We start from the raw sequence: 21,282 nt of genomic DNA, 5'->3' as shown, positions 1-21,282 counted from the left end.
TCTATAACAGCCCATCTCCTGCTATATCTATAACAGCCCATCTCCTGCTATATCTATAACAGCCCATCTCCTGCTATAGCTATAACAGCCCATCTCCTGCTATAACAGCCCATCTCCTGCTATAACAGCCCATCTCCTGCTATATCTATAACAGCCCATCTCCTGCTATATCTATAACAGCCCATCTCCTGCTATATCTATAACAGCCCATCTCCTGCTATATCTATAACAGCCCATCTCCTGCTATATCTATAACAGCCCATCTCCTGCTGAACTTGTAGATCGTCTGCTGCGCTCTGACTCCTGTTTGCAGGTAAAGCAGGACAAAGTGCAGAACAGGGGGCGTGCCTGAGTTCTGGTGGGCGGTTCCAGAATAAGCTCCACCCCTGGCAATGAGAAAGTCAGCCAGGTCTGCAAGAAGCTCAGAGATAGGAGAAGGCGACACCGGATCCACACAGGAGAACTCCATTCACATATTACAGGGTGTCACCTGCTGCGGCAAACATGACTGACACTCTGCGGCCAAGGGACCTCCAGGGGGGCGAGCAGAGCTACTTCCGAAAGGTAAGAGGCACATCTTATGGATCTACCCGGAGAGATGTGCCAGCCAAGCTGACCTGGAATACAATCACAAGTAGGAAATGGGCTGCCAGCAGCTGTCAGGGCATGCTGGGGGTTGTAGTGCTGCAAAGTCATCGCTTGCTTCCGTATATACATAATAATCATATTCTCAATCCCCAGCTGCTATCACGATGACCTGCTGGGGCTTGTAGTTCTACAAAACCTACTTAGATGATCATTTCATACATATACTGGATGACTAGCAAGATGTTTTCCAGCTATTGTCATACTGGGGCTTGTAGTTCTTCCTAGAAGTTTACTTGTGTTGATAAATACAGGAAGGTAATGTGTATCTTCTCTCTGTGGTTTAGGATTTTGTCTATGACTGATACGTGTTACATTTCATCAGATTGTAAAATAATAGTACTATTAGCCATAAACTGCTTTCCAGAAGCCACCAGACCAATAGGCTACCAACATACTTGCTGTGTGTCCAAGTTGAGCCCCAGAAACTCAGGCGCAACTCGCCTCGGACACCGATCTGCGTGATGTCCGATATGCGGATGGCCGGCACATCGATTCTCTTCTGTGATACGGACAAGAATAGGACATGCGATGAGTTGTAGTGTGCGCTGCCTCATTGTATCGCATGTGTCCGTGTGTCAGACATCTTTTTTTTTAACATCTGACGTACAGATTTTTAAAAAAAGCGCTACTGTGTCAGCGGCCTCGGGGGCATGTGATCTGCTCAGATCTGGCACGTTAAAATGACCAATTGATTTAGATGATGTCATTCACATGAGTGGTTTTTTCTCTCGGACCGGTGATCTGAGACAAAAAAAAAACGCAGCATGTCCTATTTTTGGGTGATTCTTGTGTAAGAGTCGCCCATTCTTTCCAACGGCAGACAAAAATACAAAAAAAATCACCTGTAAATGTGATTGAGAAAAAAAATCAGATTTTCATGCGCACAAAAAACGTGTGTGACAGTTGTGCGTGCCGCGATTCATTTTACTTACACAACATGTCGCACTCCTAGGTAAGAAACCTCAGGTTAAGGAGTGCGAAACCAGGAGCGACCTCAGGGACCCTTCAGACGGGACGGGATCAGTCCGCAGGGACATTTCTGCATCACAATGCTATCCCTATGGGGCTTGAATTCCGCATCTGTTAAAATCCGCGTGTCTTCACTTCAGGATTAGATTCCACAGCGGAAAAGCTTTCTGCTACAGAATTAGGGACGTCTTGCGGAATCGTTGTGGATTTCTAATATACAGGATATATAATTCCGTAATTAAAGTTCGTATTAAAAAAATGCCAGACGTTCCACAGCGCACGTCCGCGGTAAAAAGTGCAACAAAATATGCAGCAATTGACAAAATCCATGAGCCATCGGATTCCGTCCTGTGTGAGAGGTGTCTTAGGCCGGGCTCACATGACCATATGCATGATTCAGCCTATTGCCGCGTATGTAATCGCGTATGGGCGGCGCCGATTAAGCGCTAATAGAGAATAATGGTCTCTTTCGCACGTAATTCGTGGCAAAGTAGAACATTGTTTTTTGAGCTCACGTACTACGCAATGTGTGCACGCAAATGTGATGGAATCAGCGTCAGGCAATGTATTTGTGAATTATCTCGTATCACACACACTTACGCCCGGCGCGTAATACGTGGTAAATGTACGCTCGTGTGAGCCCGGCCTTAGTCGTAGTTTTATAGAAGAAAGTTTATATATATATATAATGCAGGACTCCTTTGGCATTCATTTACATCAATAAAAATAATACTCTTCCTGGCTGGGACTTGTAGTTCTACACGCCTGTCACTTCTCAGTTCTGTCTGTTTACTAAAGACAATAATCTAGAGGAAATCCTAACTAAAACATAGTTACATACAATTTGGTAATAACGATTGTGAAGCTGCTGGGGCTTGTAGTTCCACAATCTGTAGCTGTGTCAGTCATTATCGCTTTTTGGCGTGTTGATCCCTCACGTCAGGCGCTCGGCACCTCCTGTTGCTGTTTGGCAGCCGACGGGTTAAGACTAGGTCACACCTTGTATACTGACTCATGCTTCTATCGGCTTTCATAAGACAGGGTTCTTATCTCTTCTGCTGCCTTTCTGTAGGGCTGGGAGCTTCTTCCACCTGTCATGGGGTGGGGGGTATTAGCAGGGAGGGGGGAAGCTCGTCATTAGAGAAATATGTCTGCAATTACTGTAAATCACCGCTAAATTATCTCCAGTAGGAGCGTGCCGTAATGGAGGACAATAATAATATTACTTTATGGCATGTGGTAAATTAATTTGCAACGTCACGGCTTCTGGGTGTCAAGTTGGTGACTCCTGGAAACAGGTGGCACTGGGCAGGCGGCACAGACTCATAAGAGACAGTCTATTTACAGGCCCACTAGTCAGTTGAGTCCGAGATCATCGCATAGAACACGAACACCCTGTCTGTCTGCCGGGCAGGAGACCGCACATCTACATGTTCTAGTCTCGTGCGAAAATACGACGCCCTGTGATTTTTCTTTTCGTCTTGTAGCATAGCTGTGTGAGAAAAATGGCGCACGTAAATAGACCCGTTGCCAACTATGGGATCTATTTTCATGCATCTCACAACATACAGAGCTCGCGTGCGAATATCAACCGTGTAAATGTAGCCTCAACCACGTAGGTTTTCCAGATAATTGGGGGAAAGCTGTAAGAAGTTGGTAAAAGCACCAACGGCGCTTGGGGTTCTGTTTTCCTGCTGTGTTTCGGTAGCAGGGAAATCGCACCCCATGGCCGGATGGGGCCGAACAGGTGCGTATAATGTGCCGGGGGGCCGAACAGGTGCGTATAATGTGCCGGGGGGCCGAACAGGTGCGTATAATGTGCCGGGAGGGCGAACAGGTGCGTATAATGTGCCGGGAGGGCGAACAGGTGCGTATAATGTGCCGGGAGGGCGAACAGGTGCGTATAATGTGCCGGGAGGGCGAACAGGTGCGTATAATGTGCCGGAAGGGCGAACAGGTGCGTATAATGTGCCGGGAGGGCGAACAGGTGCGTATAATGTGCTGAGGGGCCGAACAGGTGCGTATAATGTGCCGGGGGCCGAACAGGTGCGTATAATGTGCCGGGGCCGAACAGGTGCGTATAATGTGCCGGGGGGCCGAACAGGTGCGTATAATGTGCCGGGGGGCCGAACAGGTGCGTATAATGTGCCGGGGGGCCGAACAGGTGCGTATAATGTGCCGGGGGGCCGAACAGGTGCGTATAATGTGCCGGGGGGCCGAACAGGTGCGTATAATGTGCCGGGGGGCCGAACAGGTGCGTATTATGTGCCGGGGGGCCGAACAGGTGCGTATTATGTGCCGGAGGGCCGAACAGGTGCGTATTATGTGCCGGGGGGCCGAACAGGTGCGTATTATGTGCCGGGGGGCCGAACAGGTGCGTATTATGTGTCGGGGGGGCCGAACAGGTGCGTATTATGTGCCGGGGCCGAACAGACCTCATTGACTATAATGCGGTCCATTTGGTTTGTATCTGGGCTTCCAGCTTTTCACAGGATGGAATAGTGCGGCTCGCTGGGCCATTTTCCAACAATAATCGTTAAGTTGAAACGGTCGTCTTCAAAAGCAAAACCATCGATCACTTCTGATCGCTTAAACGAATTTTGAACGATGATCGTTGCGTCTAAATGGACCTTAAGAAGCGGCCAAATTCATTACAGGGGTTTACTGACACTTGGAAGAACAGCTGAGGAGGGCACATAGAGAGGTAGGATAGGGCATAGCTATAGCTCACTGAGTGTTGGGGGTTGGTGAGACCCCTCCAATCTGCATAATGGGACTCCCATGTCCTATTTTGACACTCACTGTGAGGGTCGCTCCTTCCCCCAGCAGTGACGTGAGCATGAAGGGAGCGCTGGCCGAGCATACGTGATCAACACTCCATTCATTTCACTGGGGCTGACAGAATATTAGGCAGAGCAAATGCCACTTGGGTGTCTCTGCAGTCCCATTGAAAGTGAACGGAGTGCTAGTGTACCTGTGTGACCAGGGCTCCAATCAGTCCTGCGGAAGGTGCAGTGAGGAGGATGGGGAACACGGGACCCCATTCTCAAGATCTGCGGGGGTCTCAGTGATGAGACCCCTACCGATCAGCAAGTTATTCCCTATCCTGTGGATAGAGAATAACATGAAATTGTTGTACAACTCCTTAAATAGTGTATATCAACTGGGATTACCTTCTCAGCACAACTTTGTATATGTATGGCTGCTGTTGCACCGACCTACCGCCAAACGAGGTATTTACTTCATCAGACAGGGATCAAAGCAATGCTGATGAACCCATAGATATATATATAATGTCACAAGTCTTCTTGCCGAAACAGGAACAGAGAGAAGAAACAGCATGAATTTCAGCGAGCACGTCACTCTTGTATCTCAGTGTTTCGCCTTTGTATACGAATCCTACATTTCTGGAAATACCAGTCTCCGGTTACAGTATTGTCCTGCACTTTTGTCAAGTCCTGCACTTCTTTTCGTCTCGGTCACTGATCACAATGATCTTTAACTCTTTCATTTCCAGCTGCAGTTACTTGATCTCCTGTAATAAGCTGAGCACTTGTGTGATTCCAAAAATAGTGGTTAAAAATGCAACAAAACTGCACCAAATAGGCTGCTTTCACACCTGCGTTAAGGTCAGTTCAGGTCCTCTCGCTGCTCCGCTTTTGGAGGAAAGAATAAAATGAATACATGGTTCTCCCCATTGAGTTCAATGGGGCTTAAAAAAAGCTTCGGTTTGTTTCCATTCTGTTAGGTCTCTAACAGAAAGACTGAAACCCCGAACTGACCCTAACGCAGGTGTGAAAGAAGTCCCTTAAACATTTGTCCTTTAGGGTGTATTTACGAATATGATTTTTTCCGCTGTTCTTGCTGTGATTTGCATCCTAAAAACTACAACCAAAAACAGCTTCTGTAAATACGTGACTATCTGGCTCTTCAGCTTTTGAGGATCGATAGAACTACAAGTCTCAACATGTCCTGACAGCAAGAGGAGGTTGGAATTCTGCACAGCTGGAGGGCCTGTGGTTGTACAATAACAAGGACGTGTATCCGTGTCGCTGTTTGCAGGATCACGGCTACATGTGACACGGGTCACTTGGCCAAAGTTCGCAGTATAACCCTGCTACATCGTAGGCCGAAGGTACAACTGGCGGGCGCATGAGTGCCCAACAGCTGCTCCAGCGACCATCACTCCTTGCTCATACAGGAGCGATAGTCTGGCAGAGAATGGAGGAGCAGCGGCCCCCGATCTCTTCCGCCCGCTTCCATTCGCTACCAACAGTAAGTCGCTCAAAGATTAAGCAATTCCTGTTTATGAGAAGTCACTCGGTAGTCGTTTCAGTTCAGCTCACTGTAAAGGGAACGACTAGTGAATGCTAAGCAATTTCTCACTTAAAACCTTGTCGGGAGCCGTATACATGCTCCGAAAGTTGTGCGTGTAAAGGTACCATAAGTCGGGGCATTCCTATGTTTTCACGTTCCTCGGAACGCATTCCCTACTGAACTCAATGGCGCAATAAAACACATCGCACGGCGGGCGAGGTTTCCCATAGGAAACACTTGCCATTCCTCTAACGCACCTGAAAGCCGCATCGGAGCATCGCTACTTCAAAGAAGTGATGGGAGGCGCTTCTGGCAGAGAACTGTAACGCATCGGCGTGAAAACGCATGTTGGCAAGCACGATATCGGGCTACGTTTTTCGGCCCAAGATCGCACTCACCTGTGTGTAGGTAGCCTAAGGCGGTATTTACACGGGTGTGATATTGGTCTGAGATACTTGGGCTGATATCACACCTGCAAACATGCATTTTTTTCCTCTGAGTGTGATGCGTTTTGCGCGGACCACGTATTGTATTGCTGCACATGTGATTATTTACACGCGTGAACATCGCATGTTTCAATAGTGGAAAATAACAGCTATCACAGCTGCATGCACATAACATGGCATGTGAGCGCGGGCAATTTTTTTTTCACTGGTTCCATAGAAAATAATGTGCAAAATTGCCCCAAAATAGAGCATGCTTTGATTTTTCTGTCTCGGGGTGAGCAAAAAATCGACCTTGTAAATAAAACCCATGTAAAATAATGGTTTCTTTTCACGTGTGATTTCTCACAACACACAGAAATTGTGCGTGAAAACCGCCTGTGTAAATACGGACTATGGCTACATGGCAACCTGTCTGGGTCGCACGATGCAAGTTTGCTGTATGGTCCTGCAGCCTCCCGTCATCCTTGACCTTTCCGCTGTCAGCCATGTGCAGCCCCAGCCTTATAGAGGACAATGTGGTCGTTTGCTGCTCGCAAGTTGTTGCCGCCACCTGATAAAAGAAATCCAAACCTGCCGGGTTTCTTGCGATTGTTGGGTTGCAGGCCCGACAACTTACAGGCTGCAGTGACCCTGCATTCACTTCTATTACTTTGCGTTGTCACCGGTTTATACCACAGCAAAACGTCGCCATGTAGCCTTAACCTGCAAATGGTTTAGCCCACTGAAACGGAACGACTAGCAACAACTGAGCAACATCTCTCGCCCCGTGCCCTATCGGGGGCCGTATATATACAGGCCGACAGTCGCCCATAATCGCTCATTTAAACGATTATCAGTCCGAAATCCCGTGGAACTCTCGCGGAATGACCACACGGAAAAAAAACGTGAGATTTCCGTGGGATAAGTGCCTTTCGCCGCGGGTTTTAGAGCAGCTTCGCCGTTGACCTTCCACTGCGGCTATTTCTACCCATAGAGAGGAGAGAGGCCACCGTGGAAAAGGGGAAAGAAATGACATGCCGCGGTTTTGAATTCCGCGCCGCATTTCCATTTCAGCGCGGCTTGGCCGCAGAGTGTGGGTGAGATTGTTGCAAAATCTCGTCCACTTTGCTGGCTAATCCCAGGATTAAGAGCCGCGTGCGGAATTACCATGCAGAATTTCTGTACGGACATACCGCGACAATTCCGCTCTGTGTGAACCCAGCCTTAGAGTACAAATCCCATGACCATGGCTCCATCCTGTTATCAGTAAAAGCCTTGGTGCAGACAAGATAACCTTATTTTATTGTCGCACTCCCTCCATTGTTTTTGTAATGTCATCTGAATTGTTCTTTTTGAACCTTCTCATCACAAGGAAATGGGTCTAATCCATTCTGCCTTATCTCCCAGGAGTCTGTGTGTCTTTCAGGTGCTGCCAAGCAAACATTCAGATCCCGGCTTATAGACAGAACAAAGGGCTTTCTCAGGGGTATTTAAAGGGATTCTGTCACCTGGCGCATGCTGCCCAAACCACAGGCACATGACCCGGGACACGTATGCTCATCGCCTTCATGTATGTCTTAGTCTGAAATGCTGATTCCTGCCTGCGAAACAATTCCGGAGAAGGACAACTAGGAAGGACGGTTGACCCTTGAGATCATTGGCCAAAACTTGGCCGGCGCAGGTCGATGGGTTCACATTAGGACGTTGGCGATTATATAAGTTCTGGGCTCCTAGGAATTCTGACACTTTGATAATTGAATTATCCTACCGTAATAATGTCCCCATAGATGGGTTTTTAGTGACCTTGTTAAATCACATGGCCGAAGGAATCTCCAGTAATTACTTGGGGCCCATAGGCTGGGGAGAAGGGCCACTTTATGCCTCCGCTGTGTTTATTGGGCTGTTTGTGCTTGTCTGCATAAATCAAACACAGGGAGTCCAAGACAAAGCTTCCATTCAGTCATGGTTCTTTACCGCCAGCACGGCCGCATTCATCGCTAATGTAATAAGCCCAATCTGACAGTATGTAAACAGAGGTGTTGTGTTACCCCGCTCATTTACATTGTGCTTGTTGTTAGATGAGGATATTACACACAGCAGAGCTGACACATTAATGAGCTATTGTCCCTCGGGGATCTGAAGCCTTCAGTGTGCTGCTCACAGGCTGAGGGATAATGAAGCGGTCCGTGTTAGCAAACATGTGCACCACATGTGCTCCCGACCACATCGGAGCTCTGATTGAAGGGTTCATTTATTCAGAATATGCGCAGTTGAGCACGACTGGTCTTAGCTATGTGCGAGTCCTGCAGTTGCATAGGGCACCAGCCACCAGTTTGTAGGGGGCCAAACTAGGTGAATGCAATGCCCTCCACCACCCAGATGATCTTTCTCTTTGTGCCAGCGTCTTGTGGAGCTCTATGAATCATCCTTCTCTTGGCTCCATCTCCTCCCCTTTGATGTTTGGAGGCACCGCTGTCAGTCCATCAGTGTCCTGCAACACAATCACTTAGTTGTGCTATTGTATTTGTTATGAGCTTAGTTCCGAAGCTGTATTTATGTGCTGAACTTGGTTCTGATGCTGTATTTATGTTTTGGGACTGTGTGTATGTACTGAGCTTGGTTCTGGGTCTGTACCTATGTACTGAGCTTGGTTCTGGGTCTGTACCTATGTACTGAACCTGGTTCTGGGTCTGTACCTATGTACTGAACCTGGTTCCGGGGCAGTATTTATGTACTGAACCTGGTTCCGGGGCAGTATTTATGTACTGAACCTGGTTCCGGGGCAGTATTTATGTACTGAACCTGGTTCCGGGGCAGTATTTATGTACTGAACCTGGTTCCGGGGCAGTATTTATGTACTGAACCTGGTTCCGGGGCAGTATTTATGTACTGAACCTGGTTCCGGGGCAGTATTTATGTACTGAACCTGGTTCCGGGGCAGTATTTATGTACTGAACCTGGTTCCGGGGCAGTATTTATGTACTGAACCTGGTTCCGGGGCTGTATTTATGTACTGAACCTGGTTCCGGGGCTGTATTTATGTACTGAACCTGGTTCCGGGGCTGTATTTATGTACTGAACCTGGTTCCGGGGCTGTATTTATGTACTGAACCTGGTTCCGGGGCTGTATTTATGTACTGAACCTGGTTCCGGGGCTGTATTTATGTACTGAACCTGGTTCCGGGGCTGTATTTATGTACTGAACCTGGTTCCGGGGCTGTATTTATGTACTGAACCTGGTTCCGGGGCTGTATTTATGTACTGAACCTGGTTCCGGGGCTGTATTTATGTACTGAACCTGGTTCCGGGGCTGTATTTATGTACTGAACCTGGTTCCGGGGCTGTATTTATGTACTGAACCTGGTTCCGGGGCTGTATTTATGTACTGAACCTGGTTCCGGGGCTGTATTTATGTACTGAACCTGGTTCCGGGGCTGTATTTATGTACTGAACCTGGTTCCGGGGCTGTATTTATGTACTGAACCTGGTTCCGGGGCTGTATTTATGTACTGAACCTGGTTCCGGGGCTGTATTTATGTACTGAACCTGGTTCCGGGGCTGTATTTATGTACTGAACCTGGTTCCGGGGCTGTATTTATGTACTGAACCTGGTTCCGGGGCTGTATTTATGTACTGAACCTGGTTCCGGGGCTGTATTTATGTACTGAACCTGGTTCCGGGGCTGTATTTATGTACTGAACCTGGTTCCGGGGCTGTATTTATGTACTGAACCTGGTTCCGGGGCTGTATTTATGTACTGAACCTGGTTCCGGGGCTGTATTTATGTACTGAACCTGGTTCCGGGGCTGTATTTATGTACTGAACCTGGTTCCGGGGCTGTATTTATGTACTGAACCTGGTTCCGGGGCTGTATTTATGTACTGAACCTGGTTCCGGGGCTGTATTTATGTACTGAACCTGGTTCCGGGGCTGTATTTATGTACTGAACCTGGTTCCGGGGCTGTATTTATGTACTGAACCTGGTTCCGGGGCTGTATTTATGTACTGAACCTGGTTCCGGGGCTGTATTTATGTACTGAACCTGGTTCCGGGGCTGTATTTATGTACTGAACCTGGTTCCGGGGCTGTATTTATGTACTGAACCTGGTTCCGGGGCTGTATTTATGTACTGAACCTGGTTCCGGGGCTGTATTTATGTACTGAACCTGGTTCCGGGGCTGTATTTATGTACTGAACCTGGTTCCGGGGCTGTATTTATGTACTGAACCTGGTTCCGGGGCTGTATTTATGTACTGAACCTGGTTCCGGGGCTGTATTTATGTACTGAACCTGGTTCCGGGGCTGTATTTATGTACTGAACTTGGTTCCGGGGCTGTATTTATGTACTGAACTTGGTTCCGGGGCTGTATTTATGTACTGAACTTGGTTCCGGGGCAGTATTTATGTACTGAACTTGGTTCCGGGGCAGTATTTATGTACTGAACTTGGTTCCGGGGCAGTATTTATGTACTGAACTTGGTTCCGGGGCAGTATTCATGATTTTCACTGCAGAATGTATTACTTGCAATGTAATGAGTGAATTCCACAGTGAAAATCCACACTATAATCCACACGCAGGTTTTAATGTGGATTTTCTCTGCAATGTGTGATCATACCCGTAGATTTGGACACTTGTAATGTCCTCTCCAAGTTAAGACCCACTATTTATATGTCAGTAATGGTCCCACACAGTATGATGTCACTGGAACTAAAACTGTGAAGAAAGGACATTGTTACTTATAGGCTAATTAGATCTCTAAGTCATTGGCTTTCCATAGAGGCTGTTGCATTGACCTCTATGGAAAGATTGACCAGTGCCATGGTGGTGAAAGGCGGTACTGCACGTAGACTATAATAAGTTTAAAGATACTCCCCTCCCCTTCACTCCGCTCTTTGAATTTCATGGCAAGTCCCGCTTTGAAAATGTTCTTTTTAATATACTTTATAGCCTAGCAGTTTCCCTAAGAGATGCCAATTAGCCTTTAAAAGTCTGTGACGCTCAGCCTTCATCCATAAACTTTTTATTCTTCTACTGCAATATAATTACATACTATAGCACAAAGAAGAGAACATCCCACAGTATGAGACATGACTGCAGAGAAAGCTAAACTATAGCAGCATGGTGAGTGAGGGGGGCTTCACACTGGCCAATAGACTTCGAGTCATCGCGCTCAAAAGAGCAATCATGGGCAACGGTTGTAGTGTGTGAGCACGGGACCCAACAGGGCAAGTGAGCGAGAAGCCATAGATATGTAGCTTATCTAAAAACTGAAGATGCCTTTTAGCGACTATCGGCCCGTTTCTATGAACGGCTGCCTGTTTGCAGTGAATGGAGGTGGGCAGCCGGAGGAGATCTCTAGAGGGTTCCACCTCTTCAGTCAGCAGTTACTGCTGGTATGAATGCACAAGGGCGAAAATCATTTGGACAGCACCCGTGTAACGCCACCCTAATACGGTATGGATACCTTTGTTCAGGAAGAGCAATAATTAGTGGAAGCGTTAATCCGGCTGCTTGTGCTGCATAAATAATGGCTCTTTTCCAGTGTATCCAACCTGTGTTAACGATGGTTCATAGCTATGAGATTGACATGGGAGGAGAGGCCGTTTTATCTCCGGATGACCCACCTAGTTTAACGTTTACTGACCCTCCTCTAATTAGCCAATGGTTCATTGTGTCTGTAATACAACTTCAAAGAACAGTCAGCGACTACTTGTCACCTCATTGATGTAACATCATTGGTACAGTGGGAGCTGTAATGTAACGCCAGCCTAAAGACGCTCCAGTAATACCTCACTATGGATGATGATGGCAACTCATGTGTTGGCCTCCGTTCTCAATTCCCTTCCGGTTGTCACCCAGGTCTCCCAGACTCATTAAGTGCGGTAACCTCGTTATACCACGTAATGCTGCAGAACTAGGCAGAATTGGCACTGAGGATCCTAGAATCGAGGAAAGATATATACTGGCGACTTTGTTGGGTGTCTCACCGCTCTACCAGACATGACATAGTCATTTTCGCCTGCTGGACAGAAAAGGATGATAGACTTATAGTGAACGGCCAGATCTTCACAGAAAATGGTGCGATTGAGGAAAAACATCCATCGAAAAGAGATTCTATTGATGGAAACAACTCCTCATTGAAAGGGCTCAGAGGTGGATGTCAAGAAGCATTCTGAAGAACAGTCGCGGCACAGTCAATAAGATTGCAGCCAAATATGCTGGTTCTCCAACTAACGTGACGAACGCATAACTCGCTGTTCCTTAGTACGGATGGTCTATAACGGACGACCAGTTTCAGCGCCGTTGTGTAAGAGAAACAAAGGCGAGACTCTAGAAGACAAAAGAACGCAAAAATTGTATCTCAGAGCAGCGGAAATACATTGCCTGGTCACACAAATCCAGAGGTCGGTTGCAATGTGCTGATTGGAGGTCTAGCTTTGGCACAAGCAGCATGAATCGATGACCCCTTCCTGTGAAGCTGGTGGAAGTAGAGTAATGGTACAGGGAAAGTGTTCTTGGCGCACCCTGGGTACTCTGATACCTGTGGATGGACACCATGACAAATTGCTACGGCTCTGAAGGTCAAAGGAGGTCCAATGCGCCACTAGATGGGGGTCTCTAATAAAGTGGCCATTCGGAGTATACGTTATTTTATGATGAGATGCTGTTTGAGGGTTGGCAGTCAAGGATTTTCTTGTCCTTTGAGCTGAATCGTTCACCTGTAACATAAGAGGCTGAGGCGCTGGCTCTAATGATTCTGACCTTCTCAGAGCTTTCAAAGACAGGAAGCTGAACTGTTCTGGACTGTTTACCAAGTACAAATGTCTACAGAGCGCTTATATGGGCCGCTGAGATTTCGAGAGCTTCTTCGCCTCCTAATAATCTTTCCGTGATTGACAAAGCCAAGATCCGATTGCCAGGTAGTAAAGTGAGATAGATATAGCAATGTGGGTTAGATAGATATGGGGTATATGGATAGATATGGGATAGCTAGATAAATGGATAGATAGACTTGGATACATTATATGTAACATTCCTTTAACCCCTTAAAGACCAGTGTGTTTCAGTCCTTAAGGATCGGACACTTTTTAGCACTTTTGATCCATGTGGTGGTTTTATGGCTATATATATATTTTTTTTTATTTTCCTGGCCTGCCAAAATTATTTTTGCTGCGTTTTTAAAAAAAAATTTTTTATTACATATAAGGCTATACCTTTTTTCGCTACATTAAAAAAAATATATTCCTAGGAGTAATGCGTGTGAAAAGTATGTCTTTTAATTTATAGTTTTTTTTATTTTTAAAATTATTATATTTACATTTTTTTGCTTATTTTTGTAGCTTTTTGTCTTAACATCTATGACCCCCATGATGTCATATTAGACCTCTGGGGGACATTCACACAGTTGTTTCGTTTTTTCTGTAGGAAGCAGGCAGCCCCTTTCTCACTGCAGTGGTCAGGCGTTTTGTATTGCAGAAAGTTCCCATTCACTTCAATGCCTGCAATACCAAACCTGGCCACTGCAGTGGGAACGGAGCTGTCCGCTTCCTGCAGAAACCATCTCAGTGTATGAACACCCCAGCCCAGAGAACAGCTGATTGACCGGGATCCTGTGCAGCAGACCCTTGCAAATCTACTACTGATGACCTATCCTAAGGATGGATGATCAGTAGTTTATAACCGGACAACCTGCCTAACCTGTAGCCTGTTTTATATTTGGGATGTGGAGGGGGCTGGAATCACCTCAGTAATAGTAGATTTGGATTTTTCCCTATCCACACACTAAGATAACATGATAGGGGGGATTACCATTTAAGCAATGTGCTAAGGATTTCTACACATTCTTTACACAGTTCAGCGTTGGCTTCGATGTCTCAGCCACCCCCCTTACTTACTCCGAAGTTTTATATTCTCTCAGCATCACAACAGTTAAGTTCGAACCCTCCGTGGGGTCATTGCGTCCCATCAACGTCACTTGCACGGATCTCAAGGTCTGTAACATGTAATTTTGAGAAGCAGCCGTCCTCAGACAGGGACTAATTACAGGATTCACATCGTAGGCTTTTGCATGCTACATGACTTTCAGCTCAGCCAATGACCACATGACTTGAGCCCTATGGAAGATGTGGACAGTAGAATGGCCAAAGACATGATTGTCAGGCAAGGAATATACCGTGAAGGAGCTTCGGGTTCTTCCTGCTTCTTCAAGGATAGATACATAAGATTATAGAGCTCTTCTATATCGCAAGTGCGATATCAATCCAAGTGTGAATGTAGCCTTACATAGAGCAGAAAGCAGAAAGCTGGACAATTGTATGCAGGTTGTATTGGACCAATCCGATATTCCTGCGCTGTCCGCTATTCGCAGGCTCTGCGTATGCCATTCGCATTTGTGAAAACGAACAGCGATTTCTCTGCTCCGTTATGGGTTATTCGCTACACGGCCCACATATACAGTACGCTAATCTGAATGGGCCCCAACAGTTACATCTCTCCTATATCCTTCCATCCGCTCGCCTGTTCCCCCGTTGGACTGACGCGCTCATTAGAGATCGGTGTTTGCCGATGACTTGGCGAATAACCAGCGCTGGTTCCTACGGTATCTGATGCCACATTCCAGGCACGTCTCCAGGATTGGCGCTCCTGCCAGCTATTGTTCACCAGCTCAACGAGGGCATGCTCTTCTCATGGCGGTAATAACCGTATCAATAACTGGGTGTGAACTAGATAACAAATGTACATTGCTGCAGAACTGCCATCCACCCCGGCTTCTGATAGAACAGCACTGTCTGCGTATGCAGTCATGTATGTAAACTTTACATGTGATGCGTGTTTTACTAACATGTCACAATGCTTCCAAAACTATAAAATTGTGCCATGAAGTCGGGTTAATTTAAAGGCATATTTCCCAGTATGACGAAGGGCCCTTTTTCACGGACAGATTGTCGCTGGATCGTAGGATCGGAAGTATAATCGTTCATTGGAAATGCTGCCAGCGACTGAACGGCGAACGATAATTCGGATTCATTCGCTTATTCTTCAGTTACTGCAGGCATAAATAATGTGTACATAGTGGTTCATCTATGAATGACTGCCTTTTTAGTGTGAATGGAGGCGGGCGGTCAGAAGCGATCTATGGCCGCTCCGACTCCATTCATGAGCGATCGTTGCTCCTGCGTGACAGCAGAGTGATAACCGCTGGGACGACTGGCGGGCAACAGTCTGACTATCGCACCATGTAGAAGGACCCGAAGGCCGATTCACACTAGCGTCCGCATATTTGCGCATGCATGAGCGTAGCTTTTATGTGGAACGAACGTTGCTTTTTTGCGCGCATGTTGGTGTATTTCAGTGTACTTTTTACACGGCAAAAAAATACTCGCCAATTGGAATGGCTAATTAGTCTAATGAGTTTCAGTCGTGTTATTTCTCCTGCGCAATTACGCAGTATTTAACACATCCCCTAGCAGATTTGCGCGCCTTCATTGATTTCTTTGGGGACTTACGCAGGAAAAGAGTCCATGCTGGATTATTATTTTTTTTGCGCAACCAAAATGCGCAGGAAATAATGCGCATGTGAACGAACGCATTGAAATGAATGGGTTCTATTTTCTGCATACTGGGCGCACAAATCCGCCCGTGTGACGCCGGCCTAAGGCTCCGTAGAGATCTGTATTGAGGGTTTCCATTCTTCTGTTCTGTCATAGGGACAGAAAAACAGAAACAAACATTTCCGTTTACTTCCCCATTGATATTAGTGTGGGGTTTTAGGGCTCCGACTTCCGTCCGTTCTGTCAGGCTTCCGCTTTTTATAGGAGCAATAGCGTTGTCCGCTGCGCTATCTTTTCTGTTCCCAAATAGTAGAAATCTGATGGCAAATAGCGTTCCGTTTTTTCCCCCTATTGTAGTAAATGGAGAATGGAGGCCGATGGAAAGCCTTCCGCTTTGTATCCACCGTTCATCCCGTTTAATGGAAAAAACAGAGATGATCCAGCAGATGGAAACGGTTGCCAAACTGATGCAAAGGGAGACAAATCTCATTTTTTGGATGGAAAAAGCGGAAACTGTAGTTTGGAATCCTTTTTATAAAAATCTGTTTACAAAACTGTAGATGGATCTGTTAAAAATGGATTCCCGAAGGCATTTGTGAACAGAACCTTAAGAGTATGCCCAGCTTTTAGGGTACATAGTGGAAAGTCTGCATCAAAATCCGCAGTACTGGTGTGGAATTTCTCGTACATCTGCAACTGACTTCACCGCTTCCATTGAAAGGATGAATCCGCTGCGGATCAATGGCCAAAACCACACCAAATGGCGCGGATTACGGTGCAGATTTTGGTGCAATGCACCTTATACCGATACTCTTCTTTTGTCTCCCACTGTTCCGTGTGTTGCCTGTGGCGTCTATACGTTGCTAACACCACATGACCATGCCACCCAGTGACTATTGGCCGCCACACCAACTTTCTGCCAATACTGACTTACTGACCCACAGCAACGATTGGACAATACGAAGATATGACGTCATGTCGTTATGGATGCAACAACGAGGATGAGTCAATCAGAGACCTAAAGAAGCTTGTGTCAGGGAATGGAAGGGTTAAGGAGAAGACTGTGCTAAGACGTATAAGGATGGAGGGGGCACAGAGACTAAAAATGTAATGGCGATCAATTCGTCGTCGTCATATGTGATCTTGGGCATCCGGATATAATGGTACAATGCAGGACTGCGTCACCAGGAAACTGGACCGTTACCCCATATTATCGCGCATAGTGACATCAAATAGTCGTTGACTCTACATGTAATCTCATTCACCCATAAGACGTATATCAGGGTCTAGATTTCGTGTTCGTCGCTGTCCGTCTCAAGTAGTCACAAATTTTCAACGGCTGACAAGTCGCCCACTAGAGACCGTAACGCCTCGCCTGCTGGCTTTCCCCAGATAATCGCCTTTAATAGCCCTATTTACCGCGCTCTGAAATAAAGGCCGAGCGCAGGATGTTCTGTCCGTAAAATGACTGCCGCCAGACAATGAATGGGCTGCGCATCGCCTCCCGCTGACACCTCTTTGACATCATCCCCTCTTCCAACAAATCTCACGCTTGCGGGCAGCTCTCACTGAAGAATGACTCAGATTCCAAAATGCGTAAACTAAGTCAGTGGGACAATGGGAGATAACACTAATGTATTCCTGTAGGCACGATGGATATGAATAAATGGGATGCCTTCTATTGTGCAGATCTACGCCAGAATTCGCTTCTAGACGTGTAATTCGGTTTTACTGTCTAATGAAATAAAGGCGCTTGACTTTGCGGTGAAGCGGGCTATCATTTTGTTGGCTAAACCAACAGTTCCGGGAAGGCTACATAAGACCAAAGCTACTTGAGCAATGGTCTGCGAGCAATCGCCACTTTAGATAGTTCAGCGGCCCCGGTTGGTATGGCAGGTACAGCCCCCATTGAATTCGATGGAATACCAATCTGGGCCGCTGTTTCAGACAACCGCTTCTGCTTCCTGCACTGTCCATACTGACAGCGGTATCGGGAATCAGTTGATCATTGGGGATCTTGAGTGGTGGACTCCTGCTGATCATTTATTGATGACCTACCCTGAGAATAGATCATCTATAGAATAAACCCTAGACATCCCCTTTAAATCCCATGGATTAGGCCACATTCACATCTGTATCGGAGCCTCCAGCACAGATTTAGCATATAATCCCAGGTGTAGCTGATTGGGCGCACCTTCACTCGAAGCTCCTGGTGCTACGGGCCATATGAGCACTATGGTAGTCACAGGAAGCTCTCGTGACTCCGAGTCTCTGGATGTAAATGACTATTTGTGGTGCTATAATTTAAAGCCTCAGTTTTATAAGGTGCTATGATGGTGAACGCTCACTGAAACATACGTAGGAATACCTGAAATTGCAAAGCAGCCTTCTTTCAAGCGGCGATGCGAAGGGAATGTATCACATATTTAATTTTTTTACTAGTTAAAACGTTTTCCGTTTTCTGATTTGTAAACATTTTTATTCTCTTTTTGGTATATGACTATGGGGGCAGCCATCTTGCCTGGACTGCAGTTAACAGCATTTAGAGAGATTTTACAGCAAAAGTAATGGGTCATTCATTCAATGGACTGGAGGGGACTCATTGACTTCCATAGGGGACTGTTCTAAGCATGCTCTGTGACCTCTACAGGGACAGGGAGGAGGTGGGCTGTGACATCACATATTATGAATGTTGGATCCTGTGTTGTCTATGTATAAGTAATTTTATTTTGCATTGTAATCCTGCCTGTGATGTTAGTGAGACGACTGCTGAAAATCTTCTGTACAGAATAGGAAGTGTGAGACTAGTATTAGGCTTAGCGGTCAGAGAGAGAATTACAGGATTTCAAGATTCCTTTAAGACGGGGTTAAACTCATTTTCACCAAGGGCCACATCCGCATTATGGTTGTCTTCAAAGGGCCATTTATAAGGGCTCATTCTTACGGATGTATTAGCTCTTCAAATTACGCGCACAATACGGACGGCTTAAACCCCACTGATTTGCATTGCGGTACTCAGACATACATTTTTCATGCATGTATAAAATCGCAGCATGTCCTATTTTGATCCGTATTACGGACCTAAATTGCCCATTAAAGTCAATGAGATTGCCTAAATGATGATGTATGCGTATTCACGTATGAAGGCAGAAGAAACCGAAACTGCAGACGTCCGTATGAATGAGACCTAAATCTAACTACTCCTTAACACGGCTATGGAGCTCTCTGCACTATGTTGGGGTTTCTCCCCTTCCACCTCTTTAGCTCCGAGCTTCCTACCTTGGAGAGTGCCTACGGTGCCCGGGTAGAGATGGCAGAACTGTATTACCACCTACCTGTGAGCTGCTGAACAGTTCAGTGTGGAGGTGCGCCGGAGCTCAGAATCTAAGATGGCACCTGCTCCCTGTGCTGGCACCACTCCATCTGCCATTGTCCGGGGAAAGTGGAGAGCCGCTCCTTCTATGCCCAGACCTCGTTGAGGACCACATAAAATCCCATGGCGAGTTGGATTGGGCCCGCTGGCCTTGGCTTTGACACATGTGCTTCAAGAGACTATACTATAGATGGAGCTATAGCTATAGACTATTTTGATTGGGCAGTTGCCACTGATGTACTGTTTGGCCCAAACTTTGCAAATCAGGGGTTGAATGTGAGTGGCATCCAACGGGAATTGTATTTTAGTTCTAGACTTGTTAAAATTGTCTGAACTCTAGGTGCATAATAAAGAGCGGGAGAAGCCGAGCAGAATGATATATAGATGTGCTGAAAAAGATTTAGGATATGTCATTTTATTCATCTAAATCTCTGCTCATTGTGGGTTGGGAGTCCAGTGGGCGGTCCTTTCCTGTATGAGCGCACATAAACAGTGAGTAGGACCGCCCACTGGACTCCTAAGCTCAGAATGCGCAGTGATTTAGATCAATAAATGACAAGTCCTACTAAATATTTCCCCATAAAGCTATATATCAATCTACTCGGCTCCTCCTGCTCCATAACATGCTGCCCGCAGAACGGACTGTTTGCTTAATGTGAAAGGTTATCTTTAAGTTGAATCTCAGCCCTCTGTAAAGGGTCCGGCAACCTGCTCTGCTTATAGCAAAGTGATGATCGAGACACCTGATGTGTAAAGTGTTCTGTGACCTGCTGGATACATATCTGACAAATATACGTTTTCTTTATCACAGGGCAAGGCCATCGCACAGACCGGTCGCAGCAAATTACAGAATCAAAGGGCCGGGTTGAACAATCAGATCCTGAAAGCGATGCGGATGAGAGCCGGGGCTGAGAACCTCCTGCGGTATGTTCCCATCTCTCTGTACTCGGCTACAAAATGAAGCCTTTGTTCTGTTGGCTCCGGTGATCTTAGATTTCCCAGAGCAGATTCCCAACAGATGCAGCGTACTAATGAACACAGCGAGACAGCGCATTGATTGTGGCAACAGTTCATGCACCGGTTACCAACCCTCTCCCAGCGGAGGCCATACTGAGACTCTGCACAGAGGGGCAGCGTGCCAGCCATCTCCATTAACTCTTTCAGCTGAACACAAACCTACGTACTTCTGCAAATGCATATTTGCAGTACCTACTATAACATTAAGGGTTAATTCACACGACCTGAAGGTTGCGAGTTCAATCCCCGTATGGTTCAGGTAGCCGGCTCAAGGTTCACTTCGCCTTCCATCCTTCCGAGGTCGGTAAAACGAGTACCCAGCTTGGTGGGGGGTAATGAATAAATGACCTGAAAGCGATGCGGAATAAGTTGGCGCTATACAGATACCAAGATTTTAGTGTCCGTATGGGGTCCAACAACAAGCTCAATACTGTCTTTACATTGACCCTATAACCAATGGTTCTGATCATATGAACGGTTTTCTGCATGGACTCGATCAGAGTACATGAGCTTTTACACGAAACGATTAGCATTCAGTGTAAACACAGCAATGATCCAATGATAATTTGGTCACTCATCATTAGTGATGAGCGAGCATACTCGCTAAGGGCAATTGCTTGAGCGAGCATTGCCCTTAGCGAGTACCCGCCTGCTCGAGAGAAAAGGTTCGGCTGCTGGCGGCGGGCAGGGAGCGACGGCGGAGAGCGGGGAGGAACGGAGGGGAGATCTCTCTCCCCCTTGCTCTCCCTGTTCACTGCTGCAACTCACCTCTCACCCACGCCGGCAGTTGAACCTTTTCTCTCGAGCGGGCAGGTACTCGCTAAGGGCAATGCTCGCTCGAGCAATTGCCCTTAGCGAGTATGCTCTCTCATCACTACTCATCATTCATTTCATTCACTGGTACGATGAATTAGAATGACTGAACATTGATTGGAGGCCAAGGTGCTTGGGTGAAAGAGGGAAGACATTGGGCCCAGGTGG

General features: G+C 46.6%; 1 protein-coding gene across 1 annotated transcript in view; it reads left to right on the top strand.

Moving 5' to 3' along the window:
• The first annotated feature begins 408 nt into the window (after positions 1-408).
• RHPN2 (rhophilin Rho GTPase binding protein 2) overlaps positions 409-21,282 on the top strand; it is a 64,180-nt gene continuing 43,306 nt past the window's right edge. The window contains exons 1-2 of the mRNA XM_066583743.1: positions 409-564; positions 20,096-20,208. Coding sequence (XP_066439840.1) covers positions 505-564; positions 20,096-20,208 — 173 coding nt within the window. The 5' untranslated portion in view covers positions 409-504. The remainder of the gene's footprint in view (positions 565-20,095; positions 20,209-21,282) is intronic.

Source organism: Eleutherodactylus coqui, chromosome 11 (assembly GCF_035609145.1).
Source record: "Eleutherodactylus coqui strain aEleCoq1 chromosome 11, aEleCoq1.hap1, whole genome shotgun sequence".
In the NCBI taxonomy this organism is placed as follows: Eukaryota; Metazoa; Chordata; class Amphibia; order Anura; family Eleutherodactylidae; genus Eleutherodactylus; species Eleutherodactylus coqui.
The sequence above is the reverse complement of the archived record's forward strand: the minus strand, read 5'-3'. Positions and strand labels throughout refer to the sequence as shown.